The 13,625-nt window shown below is 46.4% G+C and overlaps 1 protein-coding gene across 2 annotated transcripts in view; it reads left to right on the forward strand.

The window, feature by feature from the left end:
• The window catches only part of ARHGEF15 (Rho guanine nucleotide exchange factor 15), a 61,211-nt gene that overhangs the window by 40,484 nt on the left and 7,102 nt on the right, over positions 1–13,625 (forward strand). For both annotated transcript variants that reach the window (XM_030187539.1, XM_030187540.1), the window contains 5 exons: positions 2,197–2,349; positions 4,764–4,893; positions 6,965–7,039; positions 9,727–9,819; positions 12,293–12,447. In XM_030187539.1, the coding sequence (XP_030043399.1) occupies positions 2,197–2,349; positions 4,764–4,893; positions 6,965–7,039; positions 9,727–9,819; positions 12,293–12,447 (606 nt within the window). The remainder of the gene's footprint in view (positions 1–2,196; positions 2,350–4,763; positions 4,894–6,964; positions 7,040–9,726; positions 9,820–12,292; positions 12,448–13,625) is intronic.

Raw genomic sequence — 13,625 nt, forward strand, 5'->3', positions numbered from 1 at the left:
GGCTACAAGGCAGATTACATTCAAGAATAACTTCACATTAGAAGGAATTTACAATAAAAAAAAGGTCATAATAAAATTAGCTACCTAAAAAATCAAATCCAATAGCAGAGTACCATCAATTCCAATCATCAAAAATCATGACCCTTTAGCTCAAATATCCATATTAAGTTCATCTTTACAGTCTTTGATTCAGAAACAAATAGGTCTTAAGAGCTTTTCTAAATAGGATGTAATTTGACGAAGCTAGAACGGGATATCATTCCAAATCTTGGCACTTTGGAAAACAAAAGAACGCTCCCAAATTGATTGATAGTTTATATTCTTCATGGAAGGGAAATCTAATGATAACCTCTTCCTACTTCTCAGATAAGATCAGTTACCACCAGGCTGTGCAGCCTCTTTTTGGTGAAGATCAAGAAGGAGAGAACTTCCAGAAGGGAAATGCGGAGTCATTTATTTCCATATCCAACTTCACAGATACACAGTTAATTTCCCATGAGTGAGCTGAGTCAGACTTGGGCATGGGAGAGGAAACACCAGGCATTAGAGAATGGTAAGGTGTCCTTCTTTTGGTGTATGGCTGGAAGGGGACACCTTTCTTTCAGAGGTTGACTGGCGTTCTTTGCTGTTTTTAAGGCAACGAAACCACCCGTTCGTAGATTATTTCTGGCCTTACTGAAGTGGGATAAGTTGCTGATCAGAGTTTGAAATTAGCTGCTGTTAATAAGCTAAAACAGGAGTGGGCAACCTTGGTCCTTGAGGGCCTACAACCCAGTTGGGTTTTCAGGATTTCCACAATAAATATACACGAGATCTGTTTGCATACAGTGGAGGCAGCGCATGCAAATCGATCTCGTGCGTATTCATCATGGAAAGCCTGACAACCTGACTGGATTGTGGCACCTCAAACTGAGGTTGCCCAGCCCTGAGCTGAAAGGTGATATTAAATTATGAATTACTATTGAGAGAATGCAGTAATTCAGTGACCTCCAGACAGAGGGTTGAAAAATGAAGCGTTTGCCTCATCAACCAAAGACGTCCATGTCAAAAACATCCATTTGGGCGTGGGAGGAGCCAGCATTTGTAGTGCACTGGTCCCCTTGACATGCCAGGGCACCAACCGGGCACCCTAGGGGGCATTGCAGTGGACTTCATAAAATGCTCCCAGGAACATAGCTCCCTTACCTTGTGTGCTGAGCCCCCCCAAAAAAAACCCACTACCCCCAACTGTACACCACTACCATAGCCCTTACGGGTGAAGGGAGGCACCTATATATGGGTACAGTGGGTTTGTGGTGGGTTTTGGAGAGCTCGCTGTTTCCTCCACACATGTAACAGGTAGGGGGGGTATGGGCTTGGGTCTGCCTGTCTGAAGTGCACTGCAGTACCCACTAAAACTGCTCCTCGGACCTGCATGTGCTGTCACGGACCTGAGTATGACATCTGAGACTGGCACGACATATTTTTAAAGATGTTTTTTGAGGGTGGGAGGGGGTTAGTAACCACTGGGGGAGTGACGGGAGGTCATCCCCGATTCCCTCCAGTGGTCATCTGGTCATTTCGGGCACCTTTTTGTGCCTTATTCGTAAGAAAAACAGGTCTGGGTGAAAACGTCCAAGTGTTCGTCAGGGACGTCCTTGTTTTTTTTGATTATGGGTCAAAGATATCCAAGTGTTAGGCATGCCCAAGTCCCACCTTTGCTACACCTCCGCCACTCCCCCTTGAACTTTAGACGTCCTTGCGACGGACTGTAGTTGGAGACGTCCAAAATCGGGTTTCGATTATACCGATTTGGACGTCTCTGGGAGAAGGACGTCCATCTTCCGTTTTATGTCAAACGATGGATGTCCTCTTTTGAAAATGAGCCTGAAAATCTCCAGCTTGGAACTGGGAAAATGTTTTTGGGGTGAAGACCTGTTTTTGCATTTGATTACCACATATGGAGCACCTCGTTCCTACGTACCTTATCGTTTTCCACAGTGCATGTGACCCTTGAAGCAGGCGGTCTCTGCTGAAACACAGTCCCATGTCTGATCCTTTTCGGTGAGGTGATTTGCTGAATAAGTATTTATACATCCATAACTGGTTCCTTGGAAGTTTCTGGTCCATTTCTTCTTCCTTGTGCTTGTTGAGATATAAGTACCGACATTTGACTTGTTGGGTTTTTGTTTGTGTCGCCCCTCTCTGACCTTACAGGTTTTTGAAGGACCTAGAAGAGCGTGTGGATGAGAGTTTGGAGATCAGCGATATCTGCGATCTTATTCATCACCACGCACAGCACAATTTCCAGGCCTATAAGGACTATGTACGGAACCAGGTGTACCAGGAGAAAACCTACAGCACCCTCATGTAATTGCTCTCCCATCGCCTGCTTCCAGAGACGCGGCTGAATCCGTGGGGTTTTGTACAATGGTTTGAATGCAGTGTGTACTAAAGGATGAGCAGACAGAAAATCTTCATTTTGGGGTGGATATTCAGACCATAGGGATGTAGCTGGGCTGCCTCCCGTGGTCAGCGTTGAGCCCGGATATTCAATGCCGGGTCGTTTCCGGTGACCGGCACTGAATATCCAGTTTATTTGTGGCTGGTTTAAACACAACCGGCCAAGTTGATACTCAGAGCTGGTTGCTTATGTTTATTAAACTGGCCAAAGGTATTTGAGGTAGTTGCCCAACCAAATATGGTCACCAAACTCATACTGAAAATTGGCGAATAGCTGGTTGTATCAGGCGATATAACCGGCTAACTGGCAATATTCAGTGGGAGAAAGCCAGCTATCTCCTGCTGAATATCGTCAAGTAACTGACTAAGTACTGTTTAACCGGCCAGGTGCCAGGGCTGCTGAGAGGAGGGGGGGCAGGGAGGGCAAAATTCCCCGGGCCCGGCCTCCAAGGGGGGGGGGGGGGGGGGGGCCCGGCGCTGGCAAGCTTCTTCTTGCTGCCTGTTTGTGGGTCTGTCCTCCCCTGCTCCTGTGTGCCGCCCAGGACGCGGTTGATCGCAGTACTGCGAAATCATGGTAATCATCTGGGTCCTGACTCCCAGGACAGACAGGAGCAGAAGAGAACAGATTGTGAGAACAGGGATGCAGGAAGAGGCTTGCTGGTGTGAACCCCCCCCTTGGAGGCAGATAAAAAGGTGTGGTAGCGGCAGTGTGAGGGGGGGGGGGTGGAACGGCAGTGCAAGTGGCTTGCTGGGCCCGGGCTCCACGCAAGGACAAAAACGTGGGGGGGGGGGGGGGCAGCGGCGGTGCAAGTGGGAGTGCACTCTCTTCCCGATGGTGCATGCATGCACACACGCACCATTTTCGCATGCGTAGTGGTTGAAATAGATGCACTTTTTCAAAAGAGTGTATCCTCTTTGCATATGAGGGGTAATTCTCTATAACTCACCTAAAGTTTGGCACTAGGATGGCACACGCTGAGCGTGAATTCTGTATCGGCAATTGCTCGCATAATCGCTGTTACTGAATACCATAGGAGCCAACTTTTCAAAATGATTGGGGGTGCTGAATTTTTTTTTTTTTTTTTACAGGTGGTGCGTTCCCCATCCCCCTCCCTTGTCCCTCCTCCCTCCGGTCCCCCCTCTGAGTTCCAGGGTCCCCCCTCCGAGTTCCAGGGTCGTCCCCCCTCCCTCCGAGTTCCAAGGCCCCCCCTCCTCCTTCCCTCCCTTTGAGTTCCAGGCCCCCTCCCTCCGAATTTCAAAAGTCATCTTACCTCGTTGGGGTTACGGCGGCAGCAGCGGTGAAAAGCATGCAGGCTCGGCGCTTAGTTCAGTCTTCCCTTCTCTCTCTCTCAGCTCTGGCCCTGCCCTTGAGGGAGAGTGAAGGGAAGACTGAACTAAGCACCAAGCCTGCACACTTTTCACCGCTGCTGCCGCTGTAACCCCGACGAGGTAAGATGACTTTTAAAATTCGGAGGGAGGGGGCCTGGAACTCGAAGGGAGAGAGGAGGGACGAAGGGAACTTCCAGTGGTTGAAATATTGGGGGTGCTCGAGCACCCACAGAGTCGGCGCCTATGCTGAATACTAGTGTAAGTCCACAGTTATGTGCCTAACTTTAGGAGTGTGTACTTAAGCTAACTCAATGGCTAGTGTAAATGCTCAAGCATAACTGGAAGTATTATAAAATGAGTGGAGTGGAATGGGTAGACGTGAATCGGTTGTTTACTCTTTCCAAAAATACTCGGACTAGGGGGCCACACGATGAAGCTACAAAGTAGTAAATTTAAAACAAATCAGATAAAATATTTCTTCACTCAACGTGTAATTAAACTCTGGAATTAGTTGCCAGTGAATGTGGTAAAAGCAGTTAGCTTTGCAGGGTTTAAAAAAAAAGGTTTGGATAATTTCCTGCAAGAAAAGTCCATAAGCCATTATTAAGATGGACTTGGGGGAAATCCACTGCTTATTTCTAGGATAAGCAGCATATCTCATACATATTCATTGTAGATATCCTGAAAGCCTGACTGGTTAGGTGTGCCCCAAGGACTGGGTTGAGAAAGCACCACCCTAGAATAATCTATAGAGATGGGGGAAGGGGGGGGGTCTATTTTTCATGGTATACACTGTACCTCGGATTTCAAAAGAAAGAGCCTCTTCTAAAGAGTCTTCCCACTTTTTGCAGCTGATCGCCCCATTTAGGTCTGTTTGGGTACTTTTTTCAATCTACCTGGATGCTGGTTTCAATGGCGCACAGGTCTGATTTAGTGTAAGATTGATGATCTTTCTACCTCTTGCTCAGCTTCTCTGCTCGTCTTGTCTTCAGGGAGAAGAACGTGCATTTTGCCACAGTAATCACCCGGCTACAGGAGCTGCCGCAGTGTCAGCGCCTGCCCTTCATGTCCTTCCTGCTCCTACCCTTCCAGAGGATCACGCGCATCAAGATGCTAATTGAGGTACTCATCACACTATCATACTTCTACTACTACTTATCATTTCTGTAGCGCTACTAGATGTATGCAGCGCTGTACACTGGACATGAAGAGACAGTCCCTGCTTGACAGAGCTTACAATCTAATTACAGACAAACAGGACAAATAAGGGATAAGGACAAAGAGTAACAAGATTCTATGCGGAATCCCAAAGAGTAGCAAGATTCCGGAATCCCACAGTAGCAAGATTCCGTGCGGAATCCCAAAGAGTAGCAAGATTCCGGAATCCCAAAGACTATTACTACTTATCATTTCTATAGAGCTAGAAGACATATGCAGCGCTGTACACTTGAACATGAAGAGACAGTCCCGCTCGACAGAGTTTACAATCTAATCAGGAGAGACAAACAGGACAAATAAAGGATAAGGGCAAAGACTAGCAAGATTCTGTGCAGAATCCCAAAGAGTAAGAAGATTCCAGAATCCCAAAGTCTACTACTACTACTTATCATTTCTATAGCACTACTTGACGTACGCAGCGCTATACACTGGACATGAAGAGACAGTCCCTGCTTGACAGAGCTTACAATCTAATTAGGACAGACAAACAGGACAAATAAGGGATAAGGGAATAACTAAGGTGGGATTCTTCCTCCTGGACCCCTAAAATTCCCTGATGCTGTTCATGGGAGCCAACTTTTCAAAATTATGGGTGCCAAACCTAATGGACCTTACCTCTCAATGGACACATTTGAGGAGTTTGTTCAGTTTTAGGGGTGCTCAAGCACCCACAGAACTGGATCCGATGATGCTATTGGTAATTCCAGTTTAATGTTCACAGGATAACCTTAACACTTTTGTCCATGTTACTTCTATTAAATTAATCACAGGTTCAAGGAAACAGGATCATGTTACACCACTTCTTAAAAGCGCACACTGGTTACCTCTTGCACATGGAATTACCTACAAAATTCTTCTTTTGGTTTCCAGAATTAAAACCTCTGAAACTCCTCCTTTTCTGACTCGTAGGTTAACTCCATATGTCCCTTCTCATGTTCTCCACATTTCTCAACATCTTCTGACGGTTCCATCTTTTCACCATATTAGACATATTACACGCGAGTCAATTCTTTTCAGTTGTAGGTCCTAATTTCTGGAACACAATAGTCCCCTATCTTAGATCATAAACCTCCTTAGTTGAATTTAAAACGGATCTTAAGACGTTCCTTTTTGAAGACGCTTTTGCGTTTAGATAAAACTGTTTGTGGGGTGGGCTTGTTGGCCAGCAAGCCAGTTCAGATATATTTTCCTTCCCTCTGTCCCTGCTAATCCCCCTCTTTCCTATCAATTATTGCACTTCCGTTTCTCCCTCCCTTTGCTGCTTTTCCTTTGTTCTTCTCTCATAGCCACCAAGAGAGGGGGGCAAAATTCCCCAGGCCCAGGCCTCAAGGGGGGGCCCGGCCCAGGGGTCTCTCTCTCCTGCTCCTGACGGGACTTGGGTGATCGTTTCCCGACAGGAACAGGAGAGAGAAAATTCCGGTGCCAGGCCCCCCTTGCATTGCCTGCCTAGCAGCTGCTGGGCCCTCAGGCCGCGCGTGCGCAGTTTTGAGACTGAGCATGTGCGATCTGAGGAAAGCAGGGGCAGGCAATGCTGGGCAGAGGAAGGAGCTGCGCTACCTACAGCTAGTGGAGCCAGCCAAGGTACTTCGGTTGGGAGGGAGGGGGGCGCGGCGGGGGGAAGGGGGTGGCGGCGGCGATGACAATTCTGCCCCTGGCCCGGCGGCGGCCCTGCCCCGGGCCTGGCTCAGTCTCTCAGCGGCCCTGTCTTCTCTGATTTATTTCGCTTTTTTTTTTTTTTCTGTATGAATTTTTTTAGAATTGCAAGCCGCATAGATATACTGTTTTGATTTGTGGGATAGCAAGATTGAAATAAACTTGTAAAGTTGGTTATAGTCACCCCAGGGTGGATGCTTTCATTCCTGTGTAAGATGTGTCTTTTATGGATCCGGATTCTGCTGTTTGAGAAGGATCCTGTCTTGGGGTGTGTTGGGCTACTGCTAGTATCCAGTAGTGAAAGACTGATTTTTCTTTATAGAATATACTGAAGCAGACAAAGGAAGGCTCTAGGGTTGAGCAGAATGCCATGAAGGCCCTGACATCAGTATCTAAGGTAAGAACAAATCCTATTGTATAAGGGAAAGGGGCAACTTTTGTTTAAATCGAGGATCTGTGCCGGAGGCGGGACTGGTGGTTGGGAGGCGGGAAATACTGCTGGACAGACTTATACGGTCTGTGCCCTGAAAAAGACAGGTACAAATCAAGGTAAGGTATACACATATGAGTTTATCGTGGGCAGACTAGATGGACCGTGCTGGTCTTTTTCTGCCGTCATCTACTATGTTACTATGTTATGTTACTATGATCCCCTAAAGATATTTTGAGAGTGCAAGTGTAAAAAGTGAATGGAGTACTTTTCTTTTAAATAAGGAGATACCACAAAAAAAAATGTATTTTATTAGTTTGGATACAACCTGAACCCCCCTCTCCCCCCATACACACACACTTACAGTACTATGTGGAGAAATACTATGCAGGATTTATTGCATATGGAAAGGTTGACTGCCCAGTGTCCTACATGGGAGGAAATAAATGACTGAAACGTTTTTGACTGTTTGGAAGACATTTTCTGGCTGTCTAACCGACTATAAAGCTTCTAAGTATTCTCTTAAATGCCAAAGAAGTTTGAGCTAAGGTCTGGGGGAGGGGATGGGTGGTTAATTGTGGGGGGACTCTGCAACGTAAATTGAGAAAAACAATTATTTGATCTTTCGCTTAATGCAGTGGTTTGCTTATTTGGTTGAATTTTGTTCTTGCTACTTGTACTGATGCATTATGGGTATGCTCTAATAAAGACAATTTTCACTTAAGGAGATACCGAGTCTGCCAGAAGAAGTTCATTGCACAGGTAGCAACTACAGCGAGAGTAAATCGACACCACCAGTGTAAAAAGCTTATTAACCCTCAGGTAGATAAACCTCCCTCACCCGCAGTACTTAAAAATTTGTCAATAAACATAAAGATACCAAAAAAAAAAAAGCTTATTAACCAAAGTTGGTCATATCTCTTTGATGTCTAAATATAATGTCACCGCATTGCAATAGAATTGCCCTGTTTTTGCTAAAACCTGGGATTCCTTTGGCAAGTGCCGAGCAATAAATACAGTGTAGAGGCCGCCATTTGAAGGAAAAAAAAACCAGTCTGTTAACCACTCATCAAGGGTGTGCTGGGCGGAGGGGGAACATTTGAACAGTACTGGTGGTCTTTTGTGTTTAAAGTTGGGGAACACTGTGGTGGGGGGGGGAGTGAATGAGGTGAAGAGCTGCGGGGGTTGTTGCACATCATTGAACTTGACAGTTATGTGTCATTGGACTCGTTCTTTAAAGTTAGGCACGCACCTATCGAATACGGTCAGTTACTTGTGTAAACTAGCTGGCTTAATTGGTGATATAACTATCAATAACTGGCCTTTACAAGTGTTGATTAGCACAGATTAGCACATATGCATGTACCTGATCCAAATCTGATTCTATAAATGGTGCACCTAATTTTTATAGTTCATGACTCTATAGGGGACGTGGCCAGGGGCATGGGCAGGTCAGGGGCGTGCCCTGCATTTAGGCACGGTTTTATAGAATACTTGCATTTTGGTTCCAAAGGGGGTGTGGCCAGGGGAGGGGCCTCAGTGGGTCAGGGGTGTGTCCAGCATTTAGGCACAGTTTTATAGAATATTTGCATTTTGGTTCCAAAAGGGGGAGTGGCCAGGAGGAGGGGCATTGGTGGGTCGGGGGTGTACCCAGCATTTAGGGACAGTTTTAAAAATACTCATATTTTGGTTCCAAAAGGGATGTGGCCAGGGGAGGGGCCTGGGCGGGCCAGGGGCATGTCCAGCATTTAGGCACAATTTAATAGAATACTTGCATTTCAGTTCCAAGGGGTGTGTGGCCAGGGGAGGGGCATGGGCAGATCAGGAACATGCCCAGCATTTAGGCATGGTTTTATAGAATACTTACATTTGCACACCTAAATACCAATAGGTAGGTGTGAGCATTTAAGACTGGCGTAAATGCATGTACCTAAAGTTAAGCGCACAAATGTGGAAGCTTAGTATTCTGTAAAGACAGTTCTGCGCAGAACGGCCATTATAGAATTTGTGCTTAGCATCCTGTATCCCATGTCTAACTTTAGGCACTATTATTGAATGTACCCCTATGTTCTTAATACTGTATACGCAGAAAAAAACACTGCGCATTTTGGTGTTACGGTTCAGTTTGAAAAACTAAATAAAAGTATTTAAAAAAACCTGAAGGGTCCCCAAATTATATCCCACGTGCCAGATGCAACCCACAGAGCTCATTTTCCAGCTCGCCATATGAAGTTTAAAATTTTCTTTCATGTGCAGCAGCAACGAAAGCAGCAGGGCTGTCGGGAGCCTCGAGCTGTATTAGGTCAAGAAGGTGATTTGTAGTATGTCGATAAAAAAAACTTGGCAAACTCTGAGGGGGTGGGGGGCCCATCCTGGTGAACAACTCCAGTGGAAACCTCCGACAAGCCGTTATTTGAAAATGTTCTGTATGGCTCTTTTCTTGAAAAGATTGCTGACCTCTAGTTTAAATGGTGCTAAAACGCATTAGGGTGAGATGGAGGCTTAAAGGAGGACCCATATCGGGCTCATAAATCTAAAGTTGGTGGTGGGAGAGCTGGGGAATAGTGATCGTTCTTCTTCCCGTCTGCTAAAAGGATTTTCCTTAAGTGGTTCTGCAGTTCGCTCCCTCAACAGATGCTGTATCCATCTTGCAGATCATTGAGGATTGTAACAGTGAGGTGGGCCGCATGAAGCAGACGGAGGAGCTCATCCACATCAATCAGAAAATCGAGTTCGATAAACTGAAAGTGAGTGAACTGCGTTTCAAAGAAGCCGCAAGGCTGTGAGAAAAACTGATCTCGGGTACCATCAGCATTGCATGGTACTGAACAGAATTACACTGTGTCTGGGGGGAAAAAAGTGAGTCCCCTAAACATTTTGCAATAGCAACCTCAAACCTGCACCAAATTAAACTTTTATGTGTATAATTTACATAGGAATCCCTCATCCCGTTTAAGAGATTTTTAGTTTTTACAAACTGCTGTCACAAATCTCAGTTTCTGACATGACTTAATTATTTACTTACTCACTGATGTCATCCGTGATGTCATTGCGTGTTGATAAAGAAACAAAATGTTGCCACAAAGAAGATTGAGTTTTAATTAAAATACTCAAGAGTTGAAAAAGGATACGGAGCTAAAAGATCAGATTTAAACATTCAGACTGTTCAGGTTGACGTTACCCAAAAGTTAGCGTTTTGAACAGTTAGTGGTATTCCAAATTTGACATCTCGGTAACGTGAAGGTGAATTTCTACGAAACCACGCCACATTGTTTGAAATAGATATTTACTTTGTGCGTGTAAAAATTTGAATTAATTCGGTGCAGGTTTGCGGCTGTTATTGCAAAATGTTCAGGGGGCTCACTTTTTTCTGGATGCAGTTACACGTCTCTCGTCCTTCATTCTTCTAAATCCAGGCTTCTCTCCGTGCCTGAACATGGCGGATCTCGTAATGCTAAACACTGTCTGGAATGGTCTGCTGCTTTCTCTCTGCCTCACCAGTTCTTTTTCTTCACATCCCATCTCAACATTCACCTCATCGTAAAATACAGTGTTTTGCACAGGATACATAATGGAGTTGCTTACCTGTAACAGGAGTTCTCCGTGGACAGCAGGAAAATGCAGCCATAAACATTAAGATGTCACCCAATAACAGCAGCTGCATGGACTCCCAATAAGTTCTGTTATTTTTGAAACATTTTACCCTCCTCCCCGTGCACACCAGCGTCCCTGTGCTAGCAGCAGCCACCCCACCCAAGCCCTTATCTTAGTAGTAGGGGCACAGTATATTAGTGAGGCTGGGAGAAGGGAAGGTGTGGCCAGGGCCGCCGAGAAGGGGGGGGGGGGGCAAAATTCCCCGGGCCCGGGCCTCCAAGGGGGACCCGGCGCCAGAGTCAGGCCGCCGGCGCTGAAGTTCTCGGTCTCACCTGCCTGCCTCCTCGGCTCCGGGCCCCCTGCATTCAAAGCCGCAGTCGCAGATCGCATCTCTTCTGGCCTTCCCTCCCTGTGTCCCGCCCTCGTCTGATGTAACTTCCTGTTTCCACGAGGGCGGGACACAGGGAGGGAAGGCCAGAAGAGATGCGATCTGCCACTGCCGCTTTGAATGAAGGGGGCCCGGAGCCGAGGAGGCAGGCAGGTGAGACCGTGGACTGCAGCGACTGGGGGTGGAGGTGGGGCGGCCTTGCCCCGGGCCTGGCCTAGTCTCTCGGCGGCCCTGGGTGTGGCTATATTTCTGATCTGGCCATTGAAAACCCCTATTAGAAATAAGCAACTCCGTTTGACAGTAGGGAAAATGCAGCCATAAACCATGGTGACTCCAAAGCGAAGGGCTGCTTACGTGGGCAACCCAGGCAATGAGAAATTGGGGGTCTCTTTTACAAAGCCACCCTAGTAATTCTCTCCCATGGCAAAAGAGAGGAAGCCCATAGGAATTGAATTATAGCCAAGTATTGGCTGTTAATTAAGTTTTGCATACAACTTTATAGAACTAGGGGAAATATGCATAAATCCAGCCCTGGTGGGATGATTGTTGCTGCTGCTGCAGAAACACTGGTGTGTAAGGGGCAGGGAGAGAATGGAACGGGTGGACCGAGCTCGCTAGAGTCCATGCAGCTGCCTTCATGAGATGATGTCACCAATAGTTTTTCACTCAAAGAATAGTTACTCTGGAACTCGTTGCCTGAGGATGTGGTGGCGGCGTTTAGCATATCTGGTTTAAAAAAAAAAAGTTTGGCCAAGTTCCTGGAAGAAAAGTCCATAGTCTGCTATTGAGATAGACATGGGGAAGCCACCGCTTGCCCTGGGATTGGTAGCGTTGAATTTTGCTACTATTTTGGGTTCTGCTAGGTACTTGTGACCTGGATTGGCCACTGTTGGAAACAGGATACTGGGCTAGATGGACCTTTGGTCTGTCCCAGTATGGCAATACTTATGTACTTGGGATTCTGAATGGAATCTTGCTACTCTTTAGGATTCTAGAATCTTGCTATTGTTTGCAGTTCTACATGGAATGTTGCTGTTCTTTGTTTTTCTGCCAGGTACTTGTGACCTGGATTGGCCACTGTTGGAAACAGGATACTGGGCTAGATGGACCATTGGTCTGACCCAGTAGGGCTACTCTTATGTTCTTACATTTATGGCTGTATTTTGTCTTTCTGTCATTGTAGAATGTTCATGATGTTCTTTTGTGATGTTCTTTTGTTAATCTGACCTCTCCCAAAGGCCGTTCCCATCATTTCTCAGACACGTTACCTGGAGAAACAGGGAGAGCTGTCGGAGGTGATACAGAAAGGAAGCTTGTTTGGGATCAAGCCCCGGTTCACGCCTGTCTATTTCTTCCTTTTCAATGACTTCCTGCTGATTACACACAGAAAGAGGTAGGCCATAAAGTTTACGTACTTCGCAAAAAGAAGTAGAAGAACAATTTTTTCAAAGCTTTCCCACAAGTAAAGAGCAGTTTACCTGTAGGAGAAAAGCAGGGCCACCAAGGAGGGGGGGGGGGGGAATGCCCCCGCCTGGCCCCAGGCTTTCCGAGGGCGCTGACAATCGCCACGGATACAGGAACAAAACTTTTCACCACCCCACGGGAACGGTAAAAAGTTTTGTTCCTGCAGTAAAACATCTCTTCCTCCCCGAAGGTCTCGCCTACAGGATCCTGCAGCCAGCAGCGATTCACAGTCCGAGGCTGTCTCTGTGGCCTTCCTTCACTCAACAGTGTCTCACCCTCTCTACTGCAACTTCCTGTTTAGCGTCAAAACAGGAAGTTGCAGTAGAGCGGGCGAGATGTGGCAGAAGGAAGGTTACGGAGATGACCTCAGACTGTAAATTGCTGCCGGCTGCAGGAAGCTGTAGTTGAGAAAAGTGGGGAGGAAGAAGGGGGGGGGGGGGGAGAAAAGCAGCAGTAGTGGGGGGGGGGGGGGGGGGGTAACAGCGACGGGGGAGGAAGGAAACCTGAAGATTGTTTTGCCCCACGCCTAGCTTTGTCTCTCGGCGGCCCTGGGGAAAAGTGACAGTTGAATGCCTTGTCCCTCGTTACAGTCAGAAGTATCCATTTTGTTCACAGTGTAGATATGTTTGCCCACCTCAGAAAAGGGGTGGAGTAGGAGCAGAGAATTTTAAGAAGGGAACTTTTGCAAGAGGGTTTTGCATGTACATCTTGCAGTCCTCTTCCTGTCTGTCTCTTGTCTTCAAAAGGAGATTCCCTTTGAAAATGTGCTTGCAGGACCATGGTTTCAAGATGGCCACAGGCGCTTTAAAAGTGTACCCCAAAAATGTCTTTTTTTTTTTTTTTTTTTTCTGTTAGCGTTCCTCAAGAGCGCTGCAGTTGGCTCATCATGTGGCCAGGGAATGAGCACATTTAAAATTGTTTATTCTGGTACAGATTAACAGTGCCATCTATTGGCTGCATTAGTATAAAGTCTCATTGTGTTTAAAAAATTTTTTTTTTTTTGCAAAACAATTTAAAAAAACAAGAAAATCCCAATACTCCAGACCTGTGACTGTGGGTAGCTACTCAGGGCCCAACAGTTTTCTAGATGGTGATCTAATCCTGATT

This window comes from Microcaecilia unicolor, chromosome 14 (assembly GCF_901765095.1).
Source record: "Microcaecilia unicolor chromosome 14, aMicUni1.1, whole genome shotgun sequence".
In the NCBI taxonomy this organism is placed as follows: Eukaryota; Metazoa; Chordata; class Amphibia; order Gymnophiona; family Siphonopidae; genus Microcaecilia; species Microcaecilia unicolor.